We start from the raw sequence: 21,045 nt of genomic DNA, 5'->3' as shown, positions 1-21,045 counted from the left end.
AAATTTCCGCTTATTATAAACAATATTACATTATACGATTGCAAAGTTCCAAAACGGAATTGAATCTTCCCTAACTTTGTGCAAAATTCCGTTATAGGATTGCAATGTTCTACAGCGAGTGTGCAATAATCCCTTAAGCACATTTTTTTGGGAAAAGGCTCGAAAAAATAAATTACAATCAATCGACTAAATATTAATAACGGTAGTTTTAAAAGTGAAATTTCAACAGAAAATATTGATAAAACACAGCATAAAAGAAAAACCCAATATTCGTAACAGATAAATTAAAAAATCGATTCCAAACAATATGAAAAGCAAACAACGAAGCAAGGAAAAAACCCCTGCAAAACACCGAAACCGAAAAGCGCGGTAAAGTAAAGGCTTAAAAAATTATAATAATTCCAAACAGAAACCACTAAATGAGGCACACAAGCAGCGACGAGAAAAAAAAGCAACGCCGAAGGAAAACCCCTCACAACAAAAAGCAAACTGTAAAAAACACAACAAGTAGCGAAAAATGCTGCAACTTTATCAATATTTGCATAATATCAACGCAAAACGCAATGCACAAACCGATAGTGGTGTTTAATGTTTCTGCTTCTCGGTGGCTTCGCGTTTTTTCTTTTTTTCTTGTTGGTGTTCTACTTTCTTCTTTCCTTTAGTCTCATATTTGTGCAATTTCAACTCCCACTCCCCCCCCCCCCCCCTGAGCCGTGCGCAACTGAGAAAAAATTAACATTTTCTGCATTTTTCAACAACAAAACTTCCCAAAACAGTGGCCGGTCCCACACAGCAGCAGCGCAGCGGAAAAACTTTCAGCGTATTTGTGGCTTTCCATCACATTTAATGCCACCAACCGCCTCAACCTTGTTCCCCCTCTCCACCTTCTCCTCGCCCCCTTCCTCGTTGTGTCCATGGCAACCGAGAGGGCGGGCGGGGTGGGCTATGGTATCACATGTAAATGGTTTTCGTGATATTTTCTCCATCCCGGACCACTTTCCCTTGAATCTGCTCGCCCCCAACACCAACCTCTCACAATTCTATCCAGCGTATGGTAGTAAATTTTTCGGAGGTTTTTACCCAATATAAACCTCGTCAATACTTTGTGTGGGTGGGGTTTTTCTTTCGCTCGGTGGGGAAAAACTGTTGTTAGTGAATTATTACTTTACTCTTTTTTTTCTATTATTTTTTTTTCGAAAAAGGTGTTCGTTAGGAAACAAAACATTCCCGTTTCCGTTTTACTTCTAAGTGTGTGTGTGTGCTTGATTGTGCCGAAAGCCCGCATTTGACTACCAGCGACCAGGCGCACCCACCCAATAGTTAACGTAGCCTTATTTGGCTCCTTTTTCCCACGCGTCTTCCTTCGTGGCTCCACACACATACACAGCTGGGAACGGGGGGGGGGGGGGAAGAAGCAGAAGAAGAAAGGAAAACATTGTATACCCTAGACGGATGTATACATAGCGTTGGCGCGCGCGTGCACACAAAGTGTTTAGGTACATGTTTTATGACGAATTTTCGGCACACAAATTATTATAAGCCCTAGTAATGGATGCTATTGGAGGGAAAATAAAGTGGGGTAAAGAGGAGGAGGAAGAGGAGGAATCGGTGAGGGGGGTTGCGAAGGAGCGAGCGGAGAGGGAGCAAGAAGGATGAAGAGGTATTTAAATCTAAGAAATGTGTGGTGTGTGTGTGTGTGTGTGTTTGTGTGTGTGTCTGTTTGCCCGTTTGCGTTCATGTGTGCCCGTTTGCGTAGATGTGTGGGAAGATGGAGATGACATTTTCTCTCTATATTTGTGTGTATGTGAGAGAGGCTGAGAGTGAAATAGAAGTGGTAGAGAGCGGAAGAGAGCCGAAGAGAGCCGAAGAGAGCCGAAGAGAGCCGAAGAGAGAGAGGAGAGAGAGATTGACAAGGAGAGGAAGGCAAAGATTAATGGAAGAGAGAGAGAGAGAGAGAGAGAGAGAGAGAGAGAGCAGATAGAAGGGATAATAAAGTTTTGCAAAAAAAGGATCAAAATAGTCGCAACCCGAAAAAGCTTTTCCCTTACTTAGCTGAGTCGCTAGAACAAAAACACGTGCCTCAAATCATACACGGCAACAGCTGGAATTATGGCTGCTGCTTGCTTGAGAGAGAAAGAGGGAGTGATGGGTGGAACGAAAAAAGACGAGGGTAAAAAGTAACAAAGAAACGCTTCAAAACACCCTTTTAGACTCCAGGGCTTTGAAACCCCTGTCGTTAAACAACAGTTGCAAAATTGCAACAACAAAATTGCACAAATTACTTATCGGGCGTGCTCCCAAACAGGGAAGAACAAAATGGCACCGCGAAAGAGGGGAAAGGTCACGGGTAGGGGTGGGTGGGATGGACGGTGTACGCTAGACGAGAAGAAGACGAGAAGGTAAGCGCGAGAGTGGGAAAGGTTATTTCCGGGGCCAGTCGGTCAAAAGCGTGGCTGAGCTGACTGACTTGACTGGCTGGCTGGCTGGCTGGCTGGCTGGCTGACTGACTGTTTTTCATCTCACTGACCTACTAACACGGGCAGGTGATATGTATGTGGCTACTTTTCCCTGTGTGTATGTCTGTTGGTTGGCTCTCTCTCTCTTGATGCATTTTCCTCTTCTGATGTAGATCAGGATTCAGATACATTCAGCGAGAGAGAAAGAGAGAGCGAAGGAGAGACAGTACGGGAAGTCATACAGTTCCTGCTGGCGCGACAAGAGGACGTGAGCCGTAGCCCTTTTTTTCACGACATCGTGTGAAAGGTATGTCCAACAAAATCAAGACTTAGATGTGTTTCCTGATGAAGTAGCTGATCAGTGGAGTACGGTTTTTAAGCGAAGGAAAACCTTTTTGCTCATTTCCTTGAACAGCGCAAGCGCCTTTCATCCTTGTGCGAGTGTGTGCCTTTCTCATGCCGATGTAAATGAGTCGCGAGAGTTCAGGATCCATTCATCCCCACCCTATATATACTGCTCCAAGGACCGCTCAATCTCACCCGCCCATATAAGCTCCAACCAGGCAGAAGTACGGCGAGTATTCACCAATCAATCTCACCCCATCATGGAAAATCTTGTGCACGAGATGATGAGAGATGAGAAAAGCGTGCGCGAGAGGTAAAAGGGAGAAAGAGAGCGGAAGATAGAGAAGGTATGAAGCAAGAGAAAGTTTGTCTAGATCAGGGGCCATCAAATAGTGCGATATCATTTGAAAGAATGTCTCAAACATAGCATAGATTCAAAATGTTTGGTAAACTTTTACATTAAATAAAGCACGGCACCTGAAGTTATGCAATTTAGTAGGAAAATTTGCTAGCAAGATATTCTTGCATATAACATCACATTTGCATACATGCAGGAGTTGTGCATCGGACTAGGACGCTGTCAAACTTGAAGTAACAAATTAATCCTGGTCTTCTTTGTTAGCTGTACAACCTCGAGAGGTCTTTACCTGTCACTACTGACTTCCTTGTCTTTATCTTCTTCTTATAAGGTAAATAATAAGTCCTAGATCCCATCAGAACCTGGCTCGATAATACCGATAGCCTATTAGACACGAATCCAAATAATTATTCTGCGAGCACTGCTGATATTCGACTCTTTAGGAGGAGGTATTTTTTACTAAAAAACTTTTGATTGAATTCTATCGAATTTCTAGATGTCTGGATACTTGGGAGTTTCGGTAATAGAACATTTCGCATAATTAAATCACGATTGCATACATGCAGGCGTTGGTAAGCAATTGTCATGTATGAGCTCTTTCCAGTAATAGCAGATTGTTCTCGCTCGTAGTATGAAGACCCCTGACTTCTGGCAGGGGCTAGCTGATGAGTGATGAGTGCCATTTCCCGGGGTGTGTGTGAGTGTGTGCTGGAGGTTGTCGATTTTCACATGCTAGCGCTTCAGACGGAAATTTTCGTTCACACCTGCTCTCTGCCTTGGTGTAGGCAGCACGCAAGCATGCGAGACGCGCTGCCAAAAACCGTTGGGCGGATGACGCTGCACGGCCCTCTAATGGGGATGTGCGTGTAAATGGAGAATGCTGATGGTCTGAGACATCGAACCCATCCCCGAAAAGACGCGCGCCGATCATTCGCGGGTACCATTTTCTTGTTGTTTGTTTAAATTTAAAGCACTGCTATGTGCGTTACGGACACCGTTTGCTGTCTGTTTTTTTTTTTTTTTTTGTAACTTCTTTCCTTTTCCAACACCGAACCAAAGGCCAGGTCCGGGTATGTTTGCTTAACCGGTATGACATCGCCCCAGGCCCCGGTGGTGGAGACCTATGCTGTACACACTCGTTACTTCCAATGACTCTGACCCCTGATCTATCCGCTTGTTGTTATTTATGTGAGCATAAAAATAAAACGGACCAGAAACATAACGTACACTAATGGAGTCCACCCGGTTGTGGTGGCGTTGGAAAGTGTAATGGGCAAAGGGAAGCGGACGAGGGGCCGTCGGGGGTGAAGCGAAAGAGCAGTGAGATCACATCAACATTTGGCCGGAAATGCAAAAGCAAATGGTATTTCAGGGTGGAAGGAAAAGTTCGCGGATATTACACATTTTTCATCGCCAGCTTCGCTTACTAACGCACGGGACGAAAAGACACAATGTTCGTCGCATGTTTTGCGGTTAGCGTAAGCTAATCAATTAGTGTTTGGACGTATCGGAGATCCCCTAGCGATGTGTTCCAACTTTTTACCAACTTAGTCTAAGCAGCGTGACTATGGTCATGGCCGTGAAATTGTGTTGCGAAGTTAAATGTGCCCATCTATTGCGATGCTTCCTGTCCATCACAATCGAGCGTACGTTCACTGTCAGGACAAACTATACTTCCTGAAAAGAAGCCCTTCATTTCAAGGTCCAGCTCCATGGTCAGTTTACATCATCGGCCGTACATCACCATTCAAAACATAGAGACATCAGACACTTCAACCAGTGAATCCTTACCAGTGAGTCGTGCAACGCACAGGCCGGGGAACGGGCCCACAGTTTTCGATTAGATTTCATTTCAGAGCACAAATATTCGCTTACGCTGGGCATGGAGCGTCTGGCGGGTAGGTTGATTATATGTTTCATATGATAGTCATATGATGAAGAACGCTGTCTGCATGTCAATATGTAGAGCAATTCATTTACCCAGCAAAAGCTATTACTCTGGATATTTGCGATAGCTCGGGAAAAGAATTAAATAACTTCATTTCATTAGAATTCCCCGGGACCTATAAAATGGCGACCATCCGTTGAATGAGAGATTAACCGAAGTAATCAAACTACATAATGCACGGTGTTTTTTGAGGAGTTTCACGGTACGCCAAAACAACAGCAAATGAGCAAAACAAAACTCGCTCTCTCTCTCTCTCTTTATCTCTCTCCCTCTCTAGAGCTTTAAAAACGGTGCGAGAACGAGTTTGACCCGCAATCAAACTTCAAAGCTCGTTAAGAGTCCTACTACGACCCATCCACCAGAGAACGTACCAAACCTCGGCTGGTTCTGCTCTGTGCGGTGTCGGTACCAAACCGACCCTCAGTTCAAACACAAAACGTACGTCAAACTTTCGGCTGACCTAATGGGATAGTACGTCCCAAGATCATTACTCGCCGCGGTTATCTTGCGTGAGTGTGAAATAGTTTTAATTATAACAGAGGGAGCTTACCGAAGGACCAAACAGGATGTTTATTGCATAATAATTGTGTTTAAAGCACTTATCCTGGTAAAGTACTTAGCCTAACTTCGTTGGAGGTTTTTGTGGAGCTTGGAATTAAAGTTACAGTGGCTGGTTTCTGTGCAGAGTTTCAACATCTAGTGAGAATGTTCGTTGCGTCTATTAAATCTGAGCCGACATCATCGTCAGCAACTAAAGACCTTTTATTGCATAGTTCCATTGAGAACTTCAAGAGAAGCAGATAGAATATATTGCTGACAAGCCATTTGCTTCGAAGAGCGTTATATTGCGCTCCACTAGTTTCGGATGAAGTATAGTAGTAAAATCCACTCAACTCAAGCGACAAGGACACCTCCAACTTAGTCTTGTCACCTGGTCTATTGTGGTCTTACAGGAGGCCTGCGCAGAACTGACTACGGGTAATTTAAATCAAGGGAGTCCAAACACCCAGAGATACCCAGAGCTCTGGTGATTTTAGTGCCAAGAAAGAATCTACTAAGGTAGATCGTTTAGTGTCATTCGCTTGACGTGTACTCCTCACTATAGCGAGATTCGCATACAACCAAAGTTTTTGTACTGTCTACCCATCAGTATACTTCAACTGAGTCTCCCGAAGACTACATCTCCATGTGTTAGCCATTAGCCTAAGCATCAAGAATATATTCTGTAGCTGATGAATTAGAATAACAGTGAATATTAAGATCAAGTGTCTTACCTCGCTTGTGAAGTCCCCGATCGTCGGCTGCCGTTGACTGTAACCTTCCTGGGGTGCTGATCAGGATGAGCGTGAGCAGTAACCACGTCGTCCGGTCCGGAAGTCTTCGTTCGGTTAACTTGCACCGACCAAGCGGAAGGTACCGGTGAAACCACGAAACTTGAGGCGACATGTTCCGAAACAGTTCCGGCTCCCGGTCTGGGGGTCTGGGATTAGTACTTTCACAACACTCGGATCGAAACGGTTATATAGCACGGAGAGTTTTGTTCTTCTGTTTTTTTTTTTTTTTTTGAAACTGTCACTGAAGTACCTTCAACCTACCTGTGCCTGCCTTGGGTGCCGCGTTACGATTGCGGTAATTGGTGGGCGGCGATATGCGAAACAAAATAGAATCACAAACACACACACACTCGGCACACGATCACACTCAAAAAACACTGAAGAAGGCTTAGTGAAGGATGATGAACAGTGTTCGGTAGGTACTGGGCGTAGGTTGCTTGCTGAGAATGTTTGCTTGGTGTATTATTTGGCTGTCCTTCGTTCCCGCGCTCCACTGCTACTACGATTCCGTCAAATTTCGGGGCGCTGATGTCCGATGCGTGAAGATTTTGATTGCGACAGTGGCCACCTCGGCCACACATGCCACCGGACCGGACCAAGAAGAAAAAAAACGCGCGCGCGCTCTCTCGCTCTCTCTCTCTCACGTGTAATATTGGTGGGTGCGTGTGTATGGTATGTGGTGTATGTGTGCACGGTCGGTGTTGTTCGATCGCGGCGCGATCGATGGTCTAGGCACTACCTGCTATTGCACTGCGCACACTTGCTACTAGCAGCTTGTCCGGCCGCAATTTCGCTCATTGCGCCCACCGGTCCCGGCACGTCCCTAGCGTCCAATCTATATTTCCATAGGCGCGGCCCCACAATAGCACAACCACCAAGACGAACGGGCACGAGCATGAACACTAACTGTGATTGCTTGGTCGCGAACACGCACCAATAACTCCCACGCGCACGATAAACGACGCACGCGAAACGGTAGCCATTTGGCCGAGTCGCTTTATTCTGAGGTTAGTTAGGTTTTCGGTTTTGCCTAAACGTTCACGTACGAACCATTGCAGGATCACCTGCAGCTCTCTAGCATCACAAACCACTCACACTCGCGCACAGAGAAACAGACGCACTCACTTGCCAGCTCACTCAGAGGAAGATACCACCGATTGTTCGGTATCTTTTACACACAATATCGTTAATATCTAGCGCCCTGTTCCGGTTGGTACGGTTTACACTTACACGGTCGAGAGCGACACCACCATCACCACCATCACTACTCGCTGCTGCACTGCCTGCTTCCTGAAGACGTTCGGTAAACTCGTAAATAGGTGAGTCATCTGATAAGCCTAAGTTTGTTGCTATTTGTTAGGTTATTGCTTTTGCTTAGATTTGTTCGGTGCGGGGGTTTTCGCCTATTGACAATCGCGGATGTCTGTGTGGTTGGCCGCGATCGGCGTCCTCTGACAGCACTTGTTCCCGATCAGCCCGCTTGTTGCTTGTCTCCTCTGTCACCGGCCTCCGCACCGCTTCACCTTCGAACCACGATCTACTTTTCCTGATTTAATTATTTGCTTTACGAACGTTTTATTATTTGCTTTTATGATTCCCTCTTGTGGTGGTTTGGTTTGCTGTGTTGTTGTAGATTTTGTAAGTTTTGTTTGATTGCTACATTGCCTAGCATGAGTGTTGTTGTTTCTTTTTGTGTGTCTTATCTGATTGTTATTATATTACGGTGTATACGGTTATTTGCTGTACTTTTATTACTAGTAAATGTTATTTGCTTATTTGTTCTTTGTCAGTGTTGGCTCCCCTGCGTAGGCATAATGCTCATAAATTGAATGGTACTTTAATGTATTTGTAATGGTGTTTGCTTCTTTGTTTTTTTTTTTTTTGGTTTTTTGTTGTTGTTGTTTTTTGTTTTGTTTATATATTTGCGCGTGTGTGTTTTTGTTGTTGTTGTTGGTAGTTTTGATTTTATTTTGCACTTGTTTTCATTGCATTTGCTTTTCCTTTCGGTGTCGGGTCGCTTTACTTCGTTGCGTTCCGTCTACATTTGTGTCACGTACAGGTACCGGGCGCGATTGCTTCTTTGCTGTTTAAGCCAACTTTGATGCACCTGTCCGTAAAATGGGAATGAAAAGAAGAGGAAAAGCTTAATTTCAAAGTTTACACCTTGCAGGCACAGATCCTCCAACACAGTATTGGAACGAGTCATCTATCTCAGTCTCGTTTTCTCCTCGTTTGGCTCTACAAAACTCGTGAGGTCTAGGACTACCATGTCACCCGTGTAGCTGGATAGTATGCCCTGTATAAGAGGAGACTGTTTAGATTCGATGCACCGGATCGTCCCTATAACCTACTGTGCTTTTGGCTCCACAATCTCAAGATGACTCGGCCTGCCATTTCTCGATGTCTTGACTCTATTAAATCCATGTAGCTAGATAGCTAATCCTATTAACGGGAAGACAATCGGGATAGGATTTGATTCCCGATTCTTCCATATGAAATCCGACGCCCTCTGATGTCGCTGTTACTGCACCACCCCAATGAAGTACTATTGTTGACCTCCTATGACTGATTTACTCTGTAGCTTGTCAGTCCTGCATAACTCTACCCTCGAAAATCGATTCCATCAATCATCTAAGGCGCTAAGGTGTAAGAGAGTAAAGATGGACATCTTTATTGGCAAATCTTGCAGACAGCTCCCCCGTAAGTAAATAGTGAAAGGAAGAAAAGGCGCACAGGCCAGCCATCGATTAGAGGTTTAAATAGTGTCAGTGGGTTTAACACTGTTGATGTAACCGTGCATCTTGTGTACAGGTTAGGTTAGTTGTTCCCGATAACGCAGCTCTGTTTCTCTCACTTCTCTCCCGCTGCTCTGATGGGAGGCACTCATCCAGAACGCTATAGTGCTCTCGTGAGTTCTGATCCTGTTGTGTAGCCGTAGGAGGTAAACAATACAGCATAGTGAGTTGTTTTCATTGTCCGTACTCTGTTACCGATAACCGCACAGGCTAAGCTTGCTGGGTCATGCTATCAGGTGCTTTTGAGGCCTCAAAACTATCTTCACAATTATCGAGTGATAGGTAGAGTTAAAGTGAATGAAGTATTTTCTGAATTAAAAGCTACAGACATGCGTCCATGCCAAAAGTTTTCAATTTTACAGACTCTTGTTATCGTGAATGGGATTTTCCAATTAACTAGCTTTTCTATCGCCGAAAGAGAGTGAAAAATGAGATCTATGGAGCATTCTCCGGCAGTGCCTGCCTTAAAACGTACACGGGCAAGAAAATAACCCCCCTCCCCACCCACCCCCTCCCCAAAGAGAAATGTGTAAGAGAACTTCTATCGACTCTCCTGCAACTGTTGGAGGAACAATTGAATCCCTTCCAGTAGGAACCACTAATCGCCAGAGAGTAGTCGCCAATATTTGCGGAGAAAAGCACATGAACCAGTTCCGTTGATGCGTTATCAATTGGAGAGATATTCTCTCTCTATTCAGGCAAGGATCCTCCGTTACTGTGATTGTGTGAGTAAGCTTTTCTTTGTAACAAACAACACTTTTTACACTAGAACCTGCTATCAGACAGAAGCCAAGATCACAGTATGACATCAGAAAAAGGGTTTGCAACTATTGTGAAATGTTTTGCAAGATATGGTGAATTTAATAGATTTATTGAAAAGGATGGTATCAGCAAGGTGTGCCCATCAGCCTGAAGGGAGCCTGTTCTCCAACTCTAATTGGCAACTCACACTCACACACACACATAAAGGCTCACGGACCATTGTTTTGTGTTGGCACGGTATGGCAGTACTAGGCAGTGCTACTGCTGCACGCCCACGCATTTCCAGGTCTCTCATACTTACACCGTGAGCTGTTCAGGAGCTTTGGCAGGTGCTGCTGCTGCTGACTTTGCTGATGCGTTTGGGCTTGGGTTGATAGTTTGTAGCTGACTGTCGTTTGAGTTCTGGCGAATCTTCAAGATACGTAAACGCACCGTTGCGGGGCTGGGTACTGATGATGATGAGGAAGCAGCATTTTGCGGCGCAAAACATAACATCAAACCTGGGGTTGGGGCTCCATACTATACACTGGTGCGTTAAGCGTTTTGAAGAAGGGGCGAAAACGGATGAGTAGTGGCCAGCTTAAAAAAATGGTACTGTGCCAGCCAGACGAGTTCAGCTACCAGCTACGGGATGGGCAGAGTCTATTGCGTCCTGGCGCGTCCAGAATTTTGGTAGAGGTTTTTGTCTCCCACGGTGCTAGCCCTCTGCTGCTACTGCTGCTGCTGTTTGTCTGTTTGTTCCCTGTGTTCCGCAGGTCCGTTTTGCGTGAGTCTGGCTTACTGGTTAGTTGATAAAGCTAAGCAACCACCACACACACGCACGCACACACACACACACGCTCTGCCACCCTTCTGGGCACCGATGTAGACTGACCTGCCGAACTTCTTGTGCCCTTGTGCTTAACTGCGAATTTTGCTTCGCTTCGATCCGGACCCACGTTACCGAGTGGGGATCTCAGTTGGATGGTTTCATTTATTTTCATCTAGCCAAAGCCAACGTTTTGCTCCGCGAGAGCATTTCCGTTGCTCTCCGTACGACGCACTCACACAGAGTTAGGCGAAGGTATACGCATCTTTTTAATCTGGCAGGCAGAGGTGCTCGCAGGACGCGGACGCGGGACCTCGTGCCGTTCGTTTTTGGAGCGAAATGTGTAGATGATGTCTAACGTATACCAGGAACACCTTATATGAGTGGGTGTGTGTGTGTGCCTTTGGTGAGAAAGTGAAACTGGTTGGTGACGGTGAAAATCTTAAGTCTTCACCTCACATGCACACACACACACACGCATAGACACACCGATACCGGTATATTTTTCTTCGTTATCACAGCCGCCCTACCGTTTGCGGTAGTGTGGTGAAAATTCGCTCTCACGGTACGATGTAGAGGGCCCCACTCACGCACGCACCGTACCAGATAGACGCGTGTGAGAGCTGCTCGAATGCGAGTTGGAGAGTAGTAGAGAGCAGATGTGGATCGCCAGACTCGACACAACATCTCTTTCGTCACAGTCGCACGGAAACACTTGTTTCGGGCAGGGAACCTGCGAATTATTTATTCTTGCCAGGCCTGCCTGTTTCCAGACCGACCCTGAGAAGGAATGGGAGAGGAAGCGTTGCAATGCTGTTCAAGAAGCGTCATCAGTCGAACGTTTCAGCCGGGTGGGAAATTCATACACATTACATAACATGCGAAATAACCATCAGTTATGGACGGGGCAGACGAGGACTCGCCGAGCACCGGTAAAATCAAGATATCTCCTTCGTCAAGCACTTTCACCCGAACGTTCTTGTCTTGCTCGATCCTCTCCTATCTCCCAGTAGTAATGGGTGATTCATATGCTCTATAAAATATCATTACCCACTCGGCTCGTAAGTACATGATAAATCCTGAGTAATCTAGCGCGTAACTACCAGCAAGGAAACGTTATCCAGAGGGACAGCGAGAGACAGAGAGAGACAGAGAGCGCGAGAGTTCAGATTTAAAATGATGGATGGCACACCAGACGCGAGCAGAAGACGTTCATTCCTCACCCAAGCCCTAGAATCTGTGTAGCCATCAGTACAGGTGTGCTTAGTACAAGCTAAAGATGAACAGCAACACGAGCACGAGTATCTGAGTCTGTGTGAGAGAGGAAGACCCGATAACGGTAGGGCACCAAATTGGGAAAAGGAAGGATGTGCCCGAGAATCAATCTCTCCAGCCAACTGGAGCAGTACTCGTGAGACAGCTGGAGCAGCTTCTCTTGCCTATCGGTGCTCTCAGCTTAGACCCTCGCCCTTATCAATCACGGGTGCACGGTACACACCAACACATCTTTGCGCGCTATCTTAACGATATCCTATTCTTCGACACGTTTACTTCAGAAGCTTACTACTTTAATTGTACATTAGCGCACCGACAGTGTGGTAATGGTGAGATCTTCACTAGTAATGACAGGTCTTGAGCGGTGTCCTGCACCGTACCTGGCTGTCGCTTGCTGGAAAGATTCTTAGAATATAGATATCGCAGATTTTTTGCTGTTGTTACACCTGTCATTGTGTTCTTGGTACAGTTTAACAAGGTCTGGAGGCGAGCGGATAATTAAATTGTTATTGTCATTAATTTTGTTGCCATTCTTCGTAGTAGGCGTCGGCTGCTTCTAACCGGAGCAGTACTCGTCTATATTTTTAGATGCAGGGGTAGAAGCCATAAGTAGTAAATTAAACCATCATTTATCACAACCTTGCGCAACGACAGCAGTACACCCAACGTTGATTGAATTGAACGATTCTGCCCTTAATGGCGAAATGGCGCACACTCTGTGTGTTTGGGTATGCCAGGTCGTCTGTGCTCTATCAGAAAAGGGGAACCCTTCGCATAACTTCGCTCCAAATACCTATTAGTATTAGGGCTATTAAAAATTAAGCCAATTGTTGCGGTTGTGCAAATTTCGGGCCCACCCCTTTGCGCTTGTTGCGCGCGTGGCAGGGATATTGCGTTTTTATTGGCAGTTGGTTGTGTGTTTTAGGCACCAGTGGCGCGAAGGGTCACCCGAAGGAAAAACCCCTTTTTTCATTGTTGTTGTTGTTGCGTCAACCTTAACCGCCAATTTTTCAATTTCATCTCTGGTGTTTTCCTCTTTGCCGCTGTTTTGGAGTTTGGGCATGAGAGGTCTCGCACAGCTGCTTTGCATCTCGCTTTATCCGATTTACATAGCGGCGGGAGAGATTATGGCTTTGTCGCGTATATTTCAACACTGTTTGGAGACAACGTCATACACCCACACACCCGATCCCTCCGATTTGCGGCAGTGGCGACAGAGCGGAAAGGCCCAATAAACTGTAACCTATCAATCACCCAGTGGGACCTGTGAGACTGAGCGGTGCCCGGGCAATCGAATCGGTTCGGTTGGAGCAAAAGGACGATAAAATCTACTCGGGATATGGATAGCGTTGTTATCTAGCGGTGTTATGATTTTTCATATCGATGAAGTAGGTAGGTGGTCTTCTTGGTTGTTGTTTTCTTCCGTTCATTGTACAAATAATGGCTCACATGTGGAGTTTTATTTGCACCATCATTTTTTTAGAACTTCTTCTTAGAATTTTTCTGCCGTTGAATACACAAATCGCAATTTCGCAATCAAGATAAGTAAAAGTTGGCTCTATCAATCCAATGTTCCACATAGTAAAGAACGATTGGGAAGAATATTATTTGGAGCATCAGCATCAGTGCGCAGGTGTGTCAAACTCTTTTCATGGATTTTTGGCCTCACTATTACAGGTACTCGTGAGTGTCTTTTCCATTCAGGTTCAATAGCTCTTCTCTGACCGAACTCTGGTTGAGCTCTGAGACTCCGTAAAAAAAACCTCAGTACAAAACCAAACATATTTGGGCCACCGAAAAAGACCATGGGAAAGCATAGGACAAATCTTCGGACATTGGATCTTTGGTAAGGACTAGCTCCTTACAGCGATCATAAAACCAGACAATATACTGCACTGAAGAGAGATGGTATTACAAACCTTTTTATGCAACCCGAGACCCGGGCGAACTTCCTGGAGGTTGCAAGACCAACATAATCTCGAAGGGCCATGATGGTGGTCAGCAGATTGGATGTAGTAGAGACTCTTATTTTCCATTCCACCTAGATTCTTCAAGGGTTTGATCCGTCACTGGCCACAAATGGTAGATCTACACCATTACAACCTCCTGGTGTTAGAAGATAGGAAATGTCAGAGATAAAAAAGAGTTCATTAATAGCAGGCTGAGATCTACTGAGTTGAACATTCAGGCGCAGCTTATGTACAATAAAAGCCTCACCATGACAATTTGTCTTCACCGGCTGGAATAGCAAGAATCTGGATAAGAAAATGTCTAGTTTTCATCCAAAGCTTTCCTTCCAGCTTTTTGACAGAAAGCTCTTTCTTTGCAAGCTTTTTTAGAACTGTTCGAGCTTTGTAGACAGGTTTTCATGTGAAAAAGGCTCCTTTCGGTTTTGCAACTCAGAATCAAACACAAAAACGGTAAAAAAAAACACGAGCCAGCGAATAGATTTTGGAATAGGTATTGGTTTAATATAAAATTCGTAATCGAAAAATAATTTCTAACTAAGCGCGAATATCCAGTGACTAGTCTATTTGGTTACAAGATAGCAATGGAATGTTTTTTTTTCTTCTTCATTTGCATCTCACTCTACCTCTCTCACTCGTTCATACTGTACGTTTGCCACGGTCTTAACGTCCCGAGACAAAAAGACATCACTGGGTCTTCTCCATACGTTTTGTAATTCTACATTCAAATGTTTGTTTCGATACAACGAATTCAATGCTAGTATGGCTGCACAGTGGAACCTCCATCGCCTCATGAGATCCCCTAGTTTACGTTGAACGTGTTTGTAATGCCCACGTACGGATAGACTCCGCCGAGGATGTATCGGTAATAGCCAAAATGTCGCATACGGTACATTCCTTCCGGTGTGTTTGGCCCAATCGTCCAGCTAAACTCGATATCACTAAAGCCCAGTATGGTGGAGGTGCGTTCCCAACGGAACCTAGAACGGAGAGAAAAACAAGCATTATGTATCCATAATCGCATCTCATGTCACCTGTCCCGACTCTTCCTTACTTCGTCTCCCAGTTCGCATCGGTAGCGATGACAGTCCAGTTGCCGTCCAGCTGCTGCTGTTCGACCGTAAAGAAGCTTTTGTCGTGCATTAGATTGTTGCGCGGATTGCCCGCAATAAATACGGCACTAGCGGTCGCACCACGCTCGTAAACCGGTTCCGGCTGTACCTTCACATCACCAAACTCTTTGCCGAGCGGATGCGAATCGAAGATGACGCCGGTCGTAAGTGAAATCTGTTTGTCGTCCTCGTACGGTGGCGTTGGACCAGCCGGCAGAGACTCGTTGCGTACGAGCGCACCGACCAACTTTTTGTACTGCTCCAGATACAGCGTCAGGGTGTGCGGTCCGTAAAGCGTAGATGCACCTTCGTAACGCTGAATTTCGTACTCTTCCGGTGTGGTGATGTAGCTCGTGTACATGTTGGACAGGCCTGCCACCACAACCTGCAGATCACGTCCACCGGCCGCTACTGAGGCACGGGCAACTGTCGTACGCAGCCGACGACCGGCCATCGTCGTGAACTCGCCCGGTACAGCGGTCATTGCAAAGTCTCCGACGACCAGCAGCTGGGTCGGTACGATTTTGGGCTGCCAATCGTACGGGAAGCGGGCACGACCGGTCGCGAGCAGAATCGGCTTCGGTGCCTGACAATCCTTATCGTCCTGCGTCGGTTCGGCAATAAAGTCTCGGACCGCATTCCACAGCACATTGTCCGTGATCGTGCCTTGCTGGAAGTCGAACGCACCCGGACCGTCTGTAGTGCCGGCGGCAAAGCTGTACCCCATTGCAGGCAAACAGCCTCGTACACGCACCAAGCTACGTGACGCCCGATCGAAGGCGACCGTTTCTGCCGTTGTCATGTCTATGTACTGATGCATGAACCCAACCGGACCGGTCACCTCACGTGCTTTGGTAGACTTTCCCGTACCAAGCAACCCGGCCGCTGCCCGATACAACCGATCGGCGATAATTTGCGTACTTTCGAACATGTCACGACCGGGTCCGGACGCAAAGCATGCACCAGCGCCAGATGGACACGAAGAGGTCAGTACATCACACGGTAGGCCCGTCTTCTCACACTTCGGGCCGTTGATGTTCGGTGAGGAATCGCCCAGATTGCTGGACGCAAACGCGCCGACAAACTCACCCTTGCCAACTAGCGAACCAGGATTTCTCTCCTGCTCCAGCATTATCGCAGCCAGGCCAACGTTATCGCTCGATACCAGCCGGTTCGTGTTGTTCATCGAGGTAGGATGGACCGCGTACCAGTTGATCGCACCGAACGGTGTACCATCGCGTGCGTGCACGAACTGCAGCTGCACCAACGTCTTGTCCACGTTGTGCTCGTACTGTGCCCGTTCCTCTTCAGGGTTGTTCTCATAAGCGGACGGACTCCGGTTAATGTTAGCGTCCAACACCTCCGTTTCTGAGACGTAAATCTTCGCATCGACCATGTTGTTGTGCGCACGGATGACACTCTGCGCGATACCGTGCACCAGCGCATTGAACGTCTCCGGGACGAACCCGAGCGTGGTTAGATCGTACAGCAGGTACATCAGGAAACCGCCCGGTGTCGAGTGGGTGTGTGAACCGCTGATAACGACGTTCTCGTGGGTGTACAGTTCACCGTACTTCTTCTGCAGCACGGCCAGCACATCGCGCTTGATCGCGTGGCCCATCATGCCGGCATCAACACTGACGAACACGACCCGTGTGCCGGTCTCATCTTCAATTATGAAGGACCGTGCGTATTGGCGCAGATGAATGCCAGTTCCACGCTGCGTCACCTGTGCGTAGCCCATCTGAAACAAGAGGAAATCGTTACTTCCAATATCTATTTCACAGAGAGCACCAAAATAGTCAAGAATCCCTAGGACTCTAATTCTTCTTCGATCTAACGAACTCTCAGATTTTGAGAGATCCAGAACTCTTGGTTTATCGAGTAGGGGTATTACTTACAAAAGTGATTTCCACCGAAGGTCCAGTGCAGTCCGCTCGTCCCACACCCACTTTGTACGCGCTAGCCATGCCGATCGTCAGTGCTAGCAGCATTCCTAGGAACAACCAACGCGACATCAGACCACACTTGGTCGACGCTGTGCTACTCCAACGCGGATGCCTTTGAAGTCGCTCCATCAGAGTTGCTTGATCTCCGCTTGATGGACGATGGACACCGGAACAACTTCCTCTTTTGCACCAGCTCTCTTACTTCCCTTGTGAACGTATCCCACACTCTGTGTTTGCTTGCAGGTTCTTTTGGTTGATTGTAGAGGATGTAGTTCCGCTTCCTCCGATGAAAACCTCTTCAGCTCTCTACACGTCCGACAGCTCACTGAGATGCTGATGAAACGAAAACGGGGCCGATAATAGCGTCGATAATCGACATACTGCAAACCTTGGTAAATTGTCGATAGCCCGTGGATGGACTCTGGTGACAGATAAAACAATAACGAAAGGGAGAGAGAGAAATGTTAACCTTCGGTACGAGTTGTTCCTTCGAACTGACCATGAACACCGGCTAGCAGTGTTATTATTCCCCTGCATGCAAATGATGCCCCTACGGCGAAGATCTCGAACGTTATGCGTCACTTGTTCGTGTGTTTCCGGTTCGATAACGATAACCACGCAGTGGCTGTAGGTCATATACGTGCGTGTCTGTGTGTGTGTGTCTTTGCAGCTTCCTTTCCCAACAGACCTCCCCTGGGGAGAGGTGATAAAGCAATAGTGCGCTATTACAAGCGGGTATAACACATGTCAAAGTGAACCCGTTAACATGAACAACGATTGATTACTGATAAGAGCCGACACGACACGATCAGAGGCAAGATAAACACCACGCGAGCTGTCATTTCCGGTATTCTGCATGCAAATTACAATGCTGTTTTTGCTATGCGTTCTGCTGGACTCGGCATAGGTACCAGAGACTACCTACTGCTCATTATTTGTAACCGCGTACCGTAACATCCTAATACATCCCAACTCGATTGTTACTAACTGTCACCTCATATCTGTTTGGTTCCTCCATGTCTACCTCTTCTTGCCTCAGCTATTCAAATTTTATTTTAATTTAATGCGACAATTACATTGTAAGAGACGCGTCCATCATACTGAACTGATTCTAAGTCCAGCTTACCATCCAACGTATCAAGTGAGCATGATCTACAGTACTCTGCAACGACTCTGTACCAAATCTGCTCAATCGAATCTGGTCGGTCGGTCGGCTCAATATTCCGGAATATATTTAACTCTTGGATCCCCTTCCCTTTCAGACACAACCAACAACCAACAACAAAAAAAAAACCCAAACAAGACCAGACCAGACTGAAACCAAAACACACACCAAAGCAGCTTGCAATACATCCCGCTCCCGCTATTATTAGTTGCCGCGAGCCGGAGCAAGTTGTTGCTTCCAAAAACTAGTAGGGTATCGGCCATTATGTAATGCGCGATTCCACCTGAGATTACCACATGTGCAACACCGACACACTGATGAACGGACGATGGTACCTACCCTCGGTAAATCGGTTGCGATATTCAAAAATTTTCGATGCAAACCTTTTGGTGAGTTTCTTTGCACGTCAGCACTACCAAAGGCCTTCTGGTGGATGTCTCTTCCGGTGCATTTGATCGCTTTTTTTCACATTCATCACTGTAGACGATGATCTAGCTGTGCAGAGTGAAGACCTGAACGATCACCGTTCGGGGTTGGTTTTGATACGCATGTGTCCCATATTTCTCCCTCCAGCGGTGTGAAATGTCGCGAGACGGGAGTTCGTACACTGACTGGCACGGTTGGCCATGCTCTCATTGAGCTTCGACGTGTGCCGTATGCTCGCGTACCAGAGAGTGGCCAACACATGCGCATTTGCATCGATTCAGTTTTACTTAGCATTCCCTACGGTGGTGCCCTTGGCCTTAGATATGTGTGGCGTGTGTGGGTTGTGTAAATGCACCGCTTTCCTAACTCATGGAGACATGTCGAAGACCTGTTTCGGTGGTCGATTCCCTTCCAAACGAAAAAAAAAGCTACCAACCTTTCTTCACGATCACACAGTCACCCTGTTGTCAACTCACTAGTTGCTCTTGAAACTGGAACCTAGCAAGCGCTCCAGGCAACAGCACACTCACCGTCACCGGGCTGTTTTTGCACTAATGAAGATGTCTAATGTCCACTATTTATAATAATATGTACAACAGGCACGGATCTTATCAGACAAGTGACTACGGAGATTCCACCACCGTGCCGTTTCGAGTGCTTCGTACAACGGACGCTCGAGAATTCCCAATATCGGGAGCACAATGCACTACATCACGAGTGGATTGTGCATCTTCTCGCCACTCTGTCGACTCTACCGGCAAAACGTCAGTAATCGGGCACGATTATAATCCTCACAAACAACCCCTGCGAGGTGACTGATCCTGACTAGCTACTGTGAATCCGTTCGACTTGAGCGCTTGTCAAGTGGGAGATAGGCTGATCAGTAATCTGCAGTTTGCCTTATTGCACCGGAAGTTTAAAACGGTCTCCAACTGCTTGGCTGCAGGTCAAATTCAGACTGCAGCTACGAAGGGCACACCGTGAACGGTGAACGGGTTTGCTTTCCTACGGGGTCTACCCATAGCAGCAACAACAGCAGCCCTCAATCTCAACAAGAAATTTAAAACACAAGCGAATACAAAACGGCACAATGGTATCATCACCGACAGTCATATAAGGCCAACAGTGATTGGAAACGGAGAGTCACACAGAGTACACGCGCCCGTGTGCTGAAAGGAAAGGCAGAAAAAAGCTAATTATTAGCCGTCATTATCGCCATTCCCCGGGAGGGTGCTCGTAATGGCCGTATGGCGGACGTATTTTACTGTTCACGTATTCGTATTCCTAAAGTCTTTTGATGTCTTTTGAAGTCTTTTGAAGGCTTTTGAAGTCGTTTGATGGTTTGACGCTTTTGAGACTTTGTCTTGCGGATACCGACATGTGGTCGCCCGGTAAAACAACAGAAGCTTCCCGGGTCGATCGGCAAACCTACGGGAACTACGAGTTTGTGAAGATTTGAAAGCCAACAGTTATTTCGGGACCTCAACAGTTCGGGGCCTCCCCACTGGGTGTGTGCTGGCTGGTTTGGGCCGTGATCGTGCGCACGATCCATTACCTAATACCTACTATTGATTTGGGCATTTTGGAGCAGCAATAGCAGCAGCAGTAGCAGGTGCGGTTCAAAGAAAATGGAGGCCTTTGGTGTATTGATTGTAGTTTGAACTGCTGAGATGCACTGCTTAATTATACTAGCGTCCTGATTTCACACACTCACACACACACACACCCTCATACACGGAAATGCACAGCGCGTTATGTCCTTTAGACAACCGGAGGACTTACTTAGCGATTGTCGGACACAGTCGAACGCAGGCTTGCAGTGTTAGTGTGCGCGTCCCGAAGTGCCATTGCTGCTTGCACGTTCGTAAAACCGTTGACCGTGCGTGGTGGTCTTCATCCACAGTGCCGGGGATCACTACAATTATAAAACGCACCCCGAATCGAACAAACTTGGCTGGTGGGATTGCGCTAGGGGATGAAAGTGTATGGCAGCGTTTTGCTCGAAACTATGACCCGTACACGCGGCAGCAGCACCACACTATCAGCGCTCACGGGAACCAAATCACTACGCGATAAAACAAAACAAAACCCCTTTCGGCCACAGCCGAAACAATAACACTGCTGTTTTGCTTATGCTGCATGGGAGCGCATCCGTTGTGTGCGTGTGTTTCTGTGCATGTGTGTGTGGTTGGTAAGCGGCATAGTAAAAGCGAGATGGATGGACAACATGGCGACAAGCGAGGAAAAGAGATACAGGAACACTAAAGAGGAAAATGGAATAGTTTTATGACCAGCATCAGGCACACTGGGCTCATCTGGGTGGTCAAAAGTTAAAGATTAATTTC

At 46.6% G+C, this 21,045-nt stretch overlaps 3 protein-coding genes across 26 annotated transcripts in view; 1 reads left to right on the top strand and 2 right to left on the bottom strand.

Moving 5' to 3' along the window:
* Positions 1-11,017, bottom strand: part of LOC118502505 (disintegrin and metalloproteinase domain-containing protein unc-71) — a 100,212-nt gene extending 89,195 nt beyond the window's left edge. For 13 of the 21 annotated variants that reach the window (XM_036034889.1, XM_036034926.1, XM_036034941.1 and 10 more), the window contains exons 1-2: positions 10,300-11,016; positions 6,382-8,548 (exon numbers count right to left, since the gene is read on the bottom strand). In XM_036034889.1, coding sequence (XP_035890782.1) covers positions 6,382-6,553 — 172 coding nt within the window. In that variant the 5' untranslated portion in view covers positions 6,554-8,548; positions 10,300-11,016. Of the gene's footprint in view, positions 1-6,381; positions 8,549-10,299 lie in introns of those variants that run through there. The other 8 variants (XM_036034792.1, XM_036034748.1, XM_036034785.1 and 5 more) reach the window with 3 other exon arrangements.
* The window catches only part of LOC118502616 (prolyl 4-hydroxylase subunit alpha-1-like), an 87,144-nt gene that overhangs the window by 60,871 nt on the left and 5,228 nt on the right, over positions 1-21,045 (top strand). The gene's annotated exons all lie outside the window — the stretch shown is intronic.
* Positions 14,527-20,788, bottom strand: LOC118502597 (neutral ceramidase). Of its 3 annotated transcripts, none has more exons than XM_036034980.1 (4): positions 20,483-20,788; positions 17,062-17,530; positions 15,103-16,904; positions 14,527-15,028 (listed from the first exon to the last, which is right to left on the bottom strand). In XM_036034980.1, the coding sequence occupies exons 2-4, from the start codon at positions 17,236-17,238 to the stop codon at positions 14,851-14,853; spliced, it is 2,157 nt and encodes a 718-aa protein (XP_035890873.1). In that variant the 5' UTR covers positions 17,239-17,530; positions 20,483-20,788; the 3' UTR covers positions 14,527-14,850. The 3 variants fall into 3 exon arrangements, with proteins under 3 accessions (XP_035890873.1, XP_035890857.1, XP_035890864.1); XM_036034964.1 differs by lacking the exon at positions 20,483-20,788 and adding an exon at positions 20,267-20,439; XM_036034971.1 differs by lacking the exon at positions 20,483-20,788 and adding an exon at positions 19,137-19,404.

The sequence above is a fragment of the Anopheles stephensi genome, chromosome X (genome assembly GCF_013141755.1).
Source record: "Anopheles stephensi strain Indian chromosome X, UCI_ANSTEP_V1.0, whole genome shotgun sequence".
In the NCBI taxonomy this organism is placed as follows: domain Eukaryota; kingdom Metazoa; phylum Arthropoda; class Insecta; order Diptera; family Culicidae; genus Anopheles; species Anopheles stephensi.
This window is presented reverse-complemented; position numbering and strand designations above follow the sequence as displayed.

Bases quoted from the DNA above. Each gene is read 5' to 3' on its own strand.
- LOC118502597 (XM_036034980.1), bottom strand. From the start codon at position 17,238: ATGGAGCGACTTCAAAGGCATCCGCGTTGGAGTAGCACAGCGTCGACC. The intron at 16,905-17,061 runs GTAAGTAATACC...CTCTTGTTTCAG, and splicing joins CTTCGGTGGAAATCACTTTT to ATGGGCTACGCACAGGTGAC. The intron at 15,029-15,102 runs GTAAGGAAGAGT...TCTCCGTTCTAG, and splicing joins GATGCGAACTGGGAGACGAA to GTTCCGTTGGGAACGCACCT.